Source organism: Podarcis liolepis (assembly GCF_965112155.1).
Source record: "Podarcis liolepis genome assembly, chromosome: 2".
Taxonomy (NCBI): Eukaryota; Metazoa; Chordata; class Lepidosauria; order Squamata; family Lacertidae; genus Podarcis; species Podarcis liolepis.
In genome coordinates, this window is record NC_139555.1 from 32,559,674 (window position 1) to 32,571,666 (window position 11,993).

The 11,993-nt window shown below is 46.3% G+C and overlaps 1 protein-coding gene and 1 long non-coding RNA gene across 3 annotated transcripts in view; one reads left to right on the forward strand and one right to left on the reverse strand.

Annotated features, from left to right (window-relative positions):
• Positions 1-4,838, forward strand: part of LOC310699461 — a 25,815-nt gene extending 20,977 nt beyond the window's left edge. Inside the window, exon 3 of the long non-coding RNA XR_014522096.1 lies at positions 4,724-4,838. This is a non-coding gene — a long non-coding RNA (uncharacterized lncRNA). The remainder of the gene's footprint in view (positions 1-4,723) is intronic.
• WFIKKN2 (WAP, follistatin/kazal, immunoglobulin, kunitz and netrin domain containing 2) overlaps positions 1-8,656 on the reverse strand; it is a 13,875-nt gene extending 5,219 nt beyond the window's left edge. Inside the window, exons 1-2 of one of the 2 annotated variants that reach the window (XM_083487175.1) lie at positions 8,016-8,656; positions 4,696-4,958 (exon numbers count right to left, since the gene is read on the reverse strand). In XM_083487175.1, the coding sequence (XP_083343301.1) occupies positions 4,696-4,899 (204 nt within the window). In that variant the 5' untranslated portion in view covers positions 4,900-4,958; positions 8,016-8,656. Of the gene's footprint in view, positions 1-4,695; positions 5,334-8,015 lie in introns of those variants that run through there. The other variant, XM_083487174.1, reaches the window with a different exon arrangement.
• Positions 8,657-11,993: the final 3,337 nt, after the last annotated feature.

The window sequence follows — 11,993 nt, forward strand, 5'->3', positions numbered from 1 at the left end:
GTCTTGGCATTGCTCACTTCTTCACACCAGCGCAACCCTTTGCATGTCTCACTTTGAGTCTTGTTGTGAGCAGAGGGATTTACTCCCATGCAAAGGATCATGGCCTGAGTGCATCTTACAAAAATTCTTCTTTGTCCTACAGGACCTACACAGAGCTATGGCCTTGTAAGCCCTAGTTATTCCTCAAACCTTCTTTTCATGATGTAATCTAGAGGGTTGCTTTAGCCACTTGAACAAAGTGGTTTGCTTCTTGAGGGGATGTTTCCAGAATTTCATGCAAGCCAACCACATATGTTCCACTCTGGCTGAGTCATGACAGCTTTCTGGCCTGTCATTCATGAGTGGCCTCTTATTGTTCTAGCTCCAAGGCTCCTGTTGGAGAATAGAAAGGTCCGGAACCGACTGAGATTATCAGTCAGTTATATTGTTGGGTTTAGGGGTGTTAAGTGTGGAGAGTTTGTCCTCAGAGCCGTAAATTGGGAGGTTCCTGCTCAAATGTCAATTGCCATTTCGGGGTGGGGGATGAATTTTACTGAGACCACAGCAAAGAGGGATGACTTAGACCTTCCCATATGCTGCAGGGCAAATGACTATCAGCCCATCCCCTCTCTTCAGCACCGGGCATTTAATATTTTGGGAAATGTCATTAGTATCAAGAAGCATTATGCATTTTAGCCTGGTGAAAACAAGGGTGGTGAAAAGCAGAGCCACACCCCTGGCTTACCGGAAGGCATAGCTTTCCCCTTGTTGCCTCCATGCTGTTTAGTATGGCAGCTGGAATCATCCAGGGATTTGGAGTTAAATATGCAGATGACACTGCACCCTCTCTCTCCTTTCTATCTGATGCCAGGGAAGCAATGGAAATCTGCAATCTGTTTATGGGATTGTGATGAGCTGCAAGTGAGCTAAAGAGCTGAGACAAGACAAGGATGCTCCAATTGGCTTTGGCCAATAGGAAAGCCAATTTGGCAATAAGAGTTCAGCCTGTTCTTGACAATGGGACAGTCTGCCTCTGGAGTGTTTATTATTATCATTAAAAAGAAAAGGAAAAAGAGGTTGCATGGTTATCTGTCAGAGATGCTTTAGATGCTTCCTGTATTGTAACTTCTGCACTGAGCATTAAGTTGGACTACAGGATCTCCAGCTCTGTGAATCTGTAGGTGGGCTGCCTTTGAAGAGTGCTCAAGAACTACAACGGATGCAGAATATTGGTGCTTAGAATGTTCATAGTTGTCAGGGGTTCAGGAGCAGAGGCAAGGGCAAGGGAGGAAACAGAGAGCGAGGGGGAGGAGGCAGAAGAAAAGATGAGTGATGACGACGACCCGAGATCTCCGAGTCTTTCCAGTGAATCAGAAGATTCACAGAAAGGAGCACCAGTGGCCAGGGCAAGGGGGGAGCCTAGGGGGACACCCCAGGAAGAAAGGGCCAGAGGGGGCTCAGAGGGGAGCAGTGGGAAATCCGGACCAGCGTCACCAACAGAGAGCAGGGGAGAGGAAGGGCGCCAGGTATCAAGCGCTGGAAGCTCACAACAGGAGGGAGGGCACGAGTCAGGAGTGGCCACACCTCCATCGGGGAGCGAAGAAACGGTCAGACGGAAAGTGGAAGGTTGGGCGCGCGCGCCAAGTTCAAATGCACAGGAAGGTGGCGCAGTAAGCAGCCCGGAAAGGGAGCCAGGTCCTAAAGCCCGGCGCAAGGAGACAGGAGGGTCCGGGGGGTCAGCGTCAGAAGAATCCCGGAAGGAAGAGACCCCGGGGGGCAGAGGGACCCAGAGAAGAACAGTCAGGCGGAAAAGGTGGAGTAAGGCTAGGGTATTAAGTTGGTGTACAGGGGGCGGAGACTCAGACGGAGCTTCGCCGGTCTAACCCTTAAGACGTAGAGTTGCGCGCAGCAGCTTGAGAATGGAAACTAACTCAATAAAAGACTTTTACAAGTGACCGCTGGCTAGCGTGATCCTCTGTGAGCTAGGATCTGGAAGCAGCTCTGACAATAGTATTGTGGATTTGGAAGGGACCCCAAGGCAAACTGTCCCATTGTGCACAAGAAAGGCACAAATGAATCCCATTGAATTCAATGGCAGCACAAACATCCATTTCAATCTTTCTGTTTCTTTCTTTTAACTGGAATTGCATATTGTTTTGGGAGCTAGGTTTATGCCCCAGCTCTCTAAATCCCACTGGAACTTCAGGTAGTATGAAAAGCGGCTTGTGCATGTGCACCATGTAATATATCGACAGTGTTTGAATTGGGCTGAGGGACAGGGTCTATATGGAAGTCTGCAGATGGCACATTTAAATTTATAGTGAAGAGGTTTTTGATTATTTACTTTGGGGCCAGTAAACTCTTTGAAACACTTTGCAAAGCCTGCGGGAGAATCATTGACAATTGTTTTCCTTGTGTCTTGTGGGTAGCTGATGGAAAGGGGGGTACACCTTAGTTAGACATTTAGCTGACTGCATGCTTTGAGAGGCGCATTGCATGACAGGGCCCTCATCAAGCACAGTCACTCAGGCGATTCTTGGGTACAGCTCTTGAATCTCATGCTGCTTCATCTGTACCCTAAAAATCTTCCTATTCCAAGCAATCGCTTAAGAATCAATGAAGAAATTGGCCTGGTAATCTATTTTGATCATAACCACAACCACAACCTCTTGATTTCATAAGCAGCACAATTTAACCAGCAGAATTTTTGTGTGTGTGTTCTAAAGCATTTCAGTCATATCTCCTCTCAGGTTCTCAGCTTGGAATCTGGGATGGGAGACACTGCTTGTCACCAGAACTGTCCTTTGTAACCAGATACTCTGGAAACATGAATAGCATGGAAATTCAGTGACACTTGGGGTCTGTTAAACTTCCAAATGATTTAGGGGTTTCTGCAATGTGTTTCTTCTTGCATCAGTGCCATTGGAGTGAATGTATCTGTTTGACAGAAGTTGTATGAGAACTGCCACGTTACTTTCCTCCTTGGGGGGGGGGGAGCAACTAAGGTGCATATACAGTGGTACCTCAGGTTAAGTACTTAACCTGTTCTTAACCTGAAGCACCACTTTAACCAATGGGGCCTCCTGCTGCTGCTGTGCCGCTGGAGCATGATTTCTGTTCTCATCCTGAAGCAAAGTTCTTAACCCGAAGCACTATTTCTGGGTTAGCGGAGTCTGTAACCTGAAGCGTATGTAACCTGAAGCGTATGTAACCTGAAGTGTATGTAACCTGAGGTACCACTGTAGAGTCATAGAGTCACCTGGTCCAAGCCCCTGCAATGCAGGAATATGCAGCTGTCCCACACGAGGGTCAAACCTGCAATCTTGGCGTTATCAGCATCATGCTATAACCAACTGAGCCACATCATGCTGTAGCGTGTTTCTACTTTACCAAAAACAAAAAGGAAGAGGGGAAAGGTTGCTCAGTCGCTCTTTCAAAAAGTGACCACCCACAAATTGAAATGTATCCTTTATTCAGGAGTGCTGCTTTTACCAGGTCACACAGGTGACTGCACTGCAACAATACCTCTTTGGCATGTGAATGCCGAGAAAGCTTTCGCTGCTCTTGGTACACTACAAACTTCACAGCATCCTGCAAGGATTCTTTTCAGAGCGGCATTTGACAGAGACCACAAACTCGGTGATGGCAAGTGCACTCTATTATTCCAGGCAGGTACACAGTGGCGTAGCGTGGGGGGTGCAGGGGGGCTGGACGCACCGGACGCAACATCTGGGGGGGACACGCTCGCACTCGCAGCTCTAAAATCCACGGGTTAGGGGGCGCAAATTACTTGCCTTGCCCCGGGTGCTGACAACCCACGCTACGCCACTGCAGGTACGTGATGCAGAAAGAGCACAGGCGGGTGCCTGGATGCCACAATGAGCTGGCAGCGCTGGCCGCTGGATGAGCAGCCTTTTCTTACTTGCCAGCTCAAGTTGCATTTGGATCTGGAAGTGCTATGCAGGAGGTCCTGCCCAAGCTGTCATTTTTACTGAGTCATTTCTTCTGCCACTGCTGGGCTTTAAAATAGGTGCTGTCAGGGCCGTGCCTACGGAGGCAATTTAAAGTCCTGCCTTTAGAAGCAAGTGGGCTTCAAAAATAGGTGGGATTGGCATGGTTGTTGTATGCATTACCATGGAGTCTCGTGTGTGTGTGTGTGTGTGTGTGTGTGTGTGTGTGTGTGTGTCTAGTATTCTTGAAATGCACCTGTCAAGGCAAGACACAATGACACACGGTGAACGGCAGCCAAAGAGAAAAGTCCTGCAGCAAGCCCTGTGGTATGTGCTGCCTTGGCACAGATTGGCTTTTGACACTGTTGTGATTGTCAAAAACGGATCCCTGCTGCGGGGCCGGGTGTGTGTGCGCGTGTGCATTGCTCAGCATGTGTCTTCACACGATTAACTTTGCCACAGAATGGGGCTGATTTCCATCTTCAGCTTTCACAGGAATTGGCCTGGAATTAGAGAGCTGTCAGCCCAACAGATAATCAGATCTCTGAACTAGCAACCAAGTAGGCGAGGCTCTGCCTTTTACAGGACGTGAACTCCTTACACATCCCTCTCTTGCTGGCCAGGGTTTGGTTTGGTTTTGAAAGGACTGTTGACAATTAATGTGCGCTGCTACAGTAAACAAAGCATCAACCCACCCAGCCGCTATCATATTTAGGAAGGCAATTAAATTTAAGCTTAAGAGGAGAAACAAAAGTGCATCACTTACCAGGTCAGTGTCGCATTCTCTCCTGCAGGTGCTCTGTGCGTCAACCCAGAGGTTGGGATTCATATCATTTGGACATATCCCAGCGTGAGAGTATCGTATTGGAGGCAAGGCAGTGCCTTTGAGGGGAACCTCCAGAAGCAATAGGATAAGGCTCTCTCCAGACAGCATCCATATCCATTGAGTGAAGAATGTGAAAAAGGACATTTCAGGACAGCTCCAGATAAAATATCCACAGTTGGATTGGGACCTGGGTATGTCTGTGCCTGGATTTTTAAAAAAATTAAGCAAAAACAAAACAAAGGACCCCAACTACACCTGCTTTCTTTAAGTTCCTGCAGGCTTCCTTTTCCAACTTGCTCGATGGCGTAGTCTGCTCTGGACCGTGTTGGATTAAAAGTCTTGGGAAGGAGACCCCTTATTTTAAGCAAAAGGCTCTCAGTCCAAGCCAGAGTTCGCTGTATTTATACCCTGCCTCTGTACAACAAGTTGGAAAAAGTAAACTCTATTTCTGTGACAGGCACACGCTTCTTATGTCCTGGTGGCAGTCGTACAGATTTGTTACAAGGGGGGAAAAAAAGCTGGAAAGACTTTTAAGGCTGGAACTGCCACGGTGGGACCCCTGCATGTTTCTGAATGGAAGGGAGGCCTTCTTAACCCCTTTAGACCTAAAGTACTTCCCTATGCTAAGAATGGCATTTACTTCTGAAAGAGTGCTTGTCTAAATAATATGAACCTACAGTCGGAGGGATTTCCCTATGCCAGGGAAATACATGCAACCGCTTGTTTAAAAGGAGCAGCTTAATAAGGCTGAAGCAATTAAAAGCTTAAATATAACTTCTGATTAAAAAGAAGAAAGAAATGTGGAGGGAGGGAATAGCATGTTTCAGCGTCGGATCTGGAAGGCAATACGTCTTTACAAATTACCCCCCCGCCCCAAGTCCCTAGTCTGCTTTATTTATCTTTTCCCCCCAAGTTTCTTTCTTTTTTTCCGCTGCACTCCAACCCCACCATGGGAAATTTTTAAAAATTCCTTCACAGTTCACGAACATGAGACCCCTATTGTACGACTTTTTGCTGACCTCTTTAAGGGGAAAAAAATAGGAACAGTTTAACTCTATGGAAACCTGCATAAAGGAATGTACTGCATTTTTTTTTTTTTTTTTTTGCATAGAGGAGGGGGAGACATGGGGAAAAACACAATCAACAGTTAAGTTCCCTCCGCCCTGATCCTGATAAGGAAGGGTTTGTATTGCCCACCAAGAAGAAGGGTAATCTCATTCACAGGGGCCAACGAGAGAGGACACAAGCGCTTGGAGAAGTCTGATAGCAAAGGAGTTTGGGGCAGGGAAGGTGGCTGCGACTCCCCACCACCACCACCACCATCACCGAGGTTTTTGTTCCCTCTCGGCGCCTGCTATGAAAAGCATGTGCTGGATGGAATCCAAGAAGCTGCTTTAGGTGAGGCAGAGAGGGCCTGTGCGTGCCCAGTGGGACTTTTGATACTGAGCAGCAGACCCTTGTCAGAGCCTCACCATGCACAGTTTCTGAAGCCTCCTCCCCCAGCCCCATTTCAAGAAAAGTTGGTCCTGTATGCTGTCCTCCCTACCCTCACCCACCTGTTTGGGAAACCCAAAATATGAGCAAGCCAGGGCTGAACTGATACTACCCTTGCTGGTACCTTTCCCAGGAAAATCAGAGGCTCACTATATCAGGTTCCTATTGGAAGACCGGACAAATGCTAGAACATTAACAGTGGCAAAGTTTTTATCGGTGGTTGCAAGAACCAATGATCCCTATATTCTGAACAAAATGCTTGTTTAACCTGGAGGTAGGCTGTATGAATTGTGTATTGTGTTGTTTGGGAAACCAACATCCATGGGTGCACAGAAGAGCTACTTCTTCACGTCTCTCTTGCTGAAATCGGAGGCTTTCTCATGTGTGGGTTTTGTCATGATGGCATGGTGTGGAACACATATAACGTATCTCCCCTGAATGTTTCAATCCTTGTTGATTTTGGATTTAAGGAGCCTTCCAGAGTCAGGCTCTTCTAGTGGGAACTTGAGTTTTTGAGGCCTTTAGCTCATAACTGATGCAAGATGGTGGAGAGTAAGAGGATGGGTTCTGCTGCATTTAGGTTCTAGCGAACAAGCCCGTCTCAGGATGCAGGAGTTGCATTCCCCACACCAAGGGACTGCCTAATATGATTCTACTTCCCTGGGGCACATCCAGGAGGCGCTGTTGCTTTGTCCTTGAACCTAGACCAAAGACAAGGCTAAAACTGATAAACCACAGTTTCTTAAGGGTACATTTGCAAAGAGAGAATTTACCTATATGCCACAGCGTACTGTGCTTTTGTGCACAGTGGTAGAGATGATGTATGGCCGGCTGCACTATGTCACCCATATCACAGACTAGTGCCACTGTTCTGCATAGTTCTGGACAACATGCTTTTTCAGATTTTAGAGCTTCGTAGTGCACTACCATGTTGGTATGTAGGCTGCAGGAGGTGCAGCCAAACTAAAATGTGTTGTTTATAAATCTCAGAAGTGAACTCTCATTACGCATTTGTCTCTGGTTCAGCTATGGTGGGAATGGTGGTGGCAGCATTGCTAGTAGTGCCTTTCCAGCAGACTCAAAAGGAATAAGGTGTGTTCTAGATGTCCTGTTTCCTAGTCTAGAAGCGTGGCATTACGCTTCTCTGTATGCTGGGGTGGGTGAAAAACAGGCACTGCCATTTTCAAGGTGCATATATGTGAGCCAACTTGCATCAGTAGATGTCTGGAATGCCAGAAGAACAACATTTAACCATGTATGCGCACTCCAAGGGGAAGTGCTATTGTCCTTCTCCTCCTTCCTCAGTCTGTATGTATCTTTCATCCCCGTCCCTTAACCGGTGGCCTGACCTTGTCACAAAATCCAGGTCAGATCAGGAAGACTTACAATGCTTCTAGAAGATGCTTTGACTTTGGTCAGCTTTCAGGGAAACAGAGTTCTGAAATAATATGTATAATATTTGTTCAATGCTGAAGGATGTCCCTTTTATAATTTGTGCAGTTTGGGTTTATACTGCTGAAAGCATAATGACCGCTCCCCGCATAAAACGGGGGGGGGGGGCGCCCTTTGCGTGGATGCGCGCAGCCCCTGGATTTGGAGCGGCTCCATCAACACAGGCTTGGCTTCGCCTTCCCCCAGGTGGGATACCTGGAGGTCTCCGCCTACCTTAGTCAGTTGTCCAATCCCGCCTGGGGGAAGCGTTGCCAAGGAGGCCAGGCCAGGTAGGGGAGGGACTACCTGCCCACACAATAGAGGGAGGATCTTACCTGGGAATCCTCACTTGGCTCCAGAGCATAATTGTCTTTTGTTGTCTGCATCTGTGATCTTCTATTGCATGTATCATCATATGATTACACCTCCCTTCCTCTGTTGCATACATTTTCCTGCATCTTCCTGTAATCCTCCGTTGAATGCACGTTATTGCAAAAAAAAAAAAAAAAAAGCCCACCGAGAAGTTTATTGAATACATAGGTGGAAGTGTAGACAATGCTTGAAGTAAATAGAAGTTTGCTGACACTTTCCTAGCCAAACTTTTGTTTCATTTGCACAGTTGTGTACACATCAAATTTTAGAGACGTGGGATGTTGGTCTTCATCATGGCAATTTACCACAATGCTGTAAGTGTGCAGTTGCATAATCTGTGCACCAATTGAGTAGTACCCTGTTTTGTGTATCGCTTCTTGCATCAGGAAGAATGGATGAAATGTGCAAGATATGGACAAATGAAACATCACAAACTTGTCCTGTGTGTATCAGTTGGAATAGCTGGGTACATATTTTAGATTCCCTGCCTTCTACTGCCAGGTCAAAGACTTGAAACCTGGCTCCTCTCTCTTTAGAAATTAGCCAATGCATCCAGGATTAGATTAACTGGTAAGATCATTACATTGCAACATAAGGACTTCAGGCCCAGTATGATTCCCAGTATGATTCCCTTCCATTAGCACTGCAGGGCATTTTTTTAAAAAAACCTTCCATTGGTGGTTGTTGGTGGGACTCCATTGAACATATTTTTGTGTAGGTTGCAGGCCATGAGCTTTTTCTGGAAATCACAGTAGACAGAAGCTGACAGATTTTGACTAACTTTCCAGAACTGGCCCTACCATGTCTCAAGAGGGAAGAATCTAGGAGGAATAGATTAAAGCAGGAACTGTCTGAATGGTGCGGCAATAGTTTTAAAAATGTTGGGCCTACCATGTGTGCCTTGCGTGCTCTGGTCCATGGGGTCATGAAGAGGCAGACACGACTAAACGAGTAAACAACAACCATGTGTGCATGTGGGTGCCATATGGCATACCACTTCAGGCAGCAAAATGTCTTGGCCTGGCATCTTGATGATGACTTCCTGTCACTTTTGATCCACATTCAGCCATCAGTTTCTGATACCTAAGTACTCCGTGCTCCAGAAGAAGGGCATTTTTTCTGGTCTTTTCTGTGGATGCTCTCAGCACTTGTATGTATATCAATTCATGGTAGTTCATAATAGCACAATCCTTCTTATCTTTGAGTTTTGAAACAGAAATAGACAGAGGCCTCTGTAGGTTGAGTGTTGTTGAGTGGGTTGAGGATCTCTGAAGGCTGTGAAGTGGTACCCCCAACTGGAAGGTTGTACATTTCAGTCTTAATCACCTTGCCTGTGGTGTACAGAAGCAAACATGTCATAGAGGTAGGCAGAGAGCAGTAGTATAAAATTGACCTAATGGTTACCAGGGCAAAATGATTTGCAAGACCCCACTTCAAGATTCAAATAGCATAATTATATTAAAAGATTTGTGCCAGTGAAACCACTGAGCACACTTGCACATAGATTGTGTTCTTTGAATGTGTTTCCTGTACGTTCAAAGAAATTTATAACTGCTACAGCTTAATTCCAACGGTTTAAAACTGACTAGGAAGGGGGGGAGGGGAAAGGTTTGTGACAGACACTTGTATCGCTCACCAAATGTTGATTTGTTATGAATCATGGTTGTTGAGTCATTTTCTATGACTCACTAAGAAAACTTGAGACTTGGTTGAAAACTCCTAGGAAGTCTAAAAGGAATAGCACGTCTCATGTTTATTTGTTAAAAGCTATTCTATATCACTTTCCCCATTTAATCCAGATCCACTATTTCTGTGGAAAATCTGGTAAGTAACCAACAGAAATAGCAAACCTGATTAAATGGGAGAAAATATGTGATGGCATTTTGATGAGGGCATTTTGTGGATGCTTTGCAAAACTTGCATGCAGGAGCAGCACCAGGTCCACAATAAATTGCTGTGTGCAGAGCCACTCTGCCATAAGGCAGGCTGAGGCTGCCGCCTCAGGTGGCAGAAACCCCCAAGGTGGCAGCCTTGTGCGCGCCCTGCCACCAGCACAGAAGTATTGGTCAAAATAGTGTGAGATCTTGCCCAAAATAGGTGCTGACACAGGCACTGCTTCTCCACCAGTGGGGAAGGCATCAGGGAGGGAGGGAGAAGGGGGTACCAAGAGCAGCAGGTGTGGCGGCGCCAGTGGGAGTGGCAGGGCAGGGCAAGGAGGCACTTCCTGTTTCACCTGAAGCGGGACATGCCACCCCTGGCTGTGTGAAGTCACTGCTTAACTAATACAGTGGTACATCGGGTTAAGTACTTAATTCATTCTGTAGGTTCGTTCTTAACCTGAAACTGTTCTTAACCTGAAGCACCACTTTAGCTAATGGGGCCTCCTGCTGCTGCCACGCCACTGGAGCACAATTTCTGTTCTCATCCTGAAGCAAAGTTCTTAACCCGAGGTAATATTTCTGGGTTAGCGGAGTCTGTAACCTGAAGTGTATGTAACCCGAGGTACCACTGTAGTATAGTTTCCTGTTAGACTATGTCTCTTTTGGCTCTGTCTCCAGGCTCCACTATTGCACTCGCTACAGGCCCTGTACAGGTACGAGAACTGTTCATTTTAAGAGTTGGCTGTGCTACACACCAAGAAGGGTGGAAATACACAGAGTCTGCCTTAGAGTGTGCTCCCATTACTGCTTACTCCAACTCCATTGTGCTCCCACTGCTAGTTTTTGAAGTTGCAGTCACACAACTTAGCCACAAAACACATTGATCCCGTAGTTTCTTGACAATGAGCGGCTCACACCTTCCGTTGTGGGTGCCCTTTGTGGGACCGCGCGCAGCACCTCGGTCATGTGGGAACCATCAGCTGTTTGGGCTGGCCCGCCTCCCTGTGGGAGTCATTGGAGGTTCCCGCCAAACCTCAGCCAGTCAGCATCACAGAGAGGTGCAGAGCATACATGCACAGAATACAGCTTCATATGTGCCCATGGGGGGCCCTCAAATATGATATTTATTAATTTTAATACACAAACACGCAGCCAGCCAAACAGAGGTTTAGAGAAATCTCTGAGAACACTTCTGTTGACACCTACTGAAGATAATAATTTCATGAGACCTTTTGCAAATAACGCCAGATGTGTTTACCTCAAGAGAGAGAAAATATTCAGGTACGGGGCAGGACATGAGAACAACTGTGCTGCAAATACCGAGGTAGCTACCAGCACTATACAACTTGAACGATAAGAAGAAGTGAATGTAGGGAACTACATGTTGAAAACCAAACCAAACAACGTAAAATTTGAGCTGCTTACACAAATGCTGGTACCCTACAGAGACTTATGGCTTCGGGCATGATACTATGGGTTGCAGAGCATTTTTCTATTCACAGCTTTCTAAATATTCTTCTTGGTTAGGATATTATGCTGCTTTGAAGGGAACTGTATGTCATTACGGAATGTTAATTTCCAGACATGGCACATATATTATGAAAGTTTGCACCAGTATCCTCAGGCAGCCTTTGTTCACGACTCATCCCATAGATTCAATCTCGCTGTAAATGATCTGAACAGTGTAAATACTGTGTGTAATGCAGTTTGCACAATTGAAGCCATCATATGGCCATCGGATGGCTGCCATTAACTAATTTGTGGATAATGTTGCAGTGGGGACAAAACACACCCCCCCCCCGCTTCTGTGACCCTGGCAGTGGGTGTTGCTTGTCTTTGGGCTCAGAGATGCAATGTGCATACTCTGTGGGATCCTGCAGTATACATGTCCTCCCTGCGCTTAAACCAACACAACATACCGATGGGCATTTCGTTAAGTCCTATTATTACTGTTATTTATTTAAAACATTTTGTATTGCCTTTCTTCAAAAAGACTTCAAGCCATTCAAACAATTAAACCGTCTGAGTCTCTCTATGAAGAGATTTGGAATAAACTGCTAA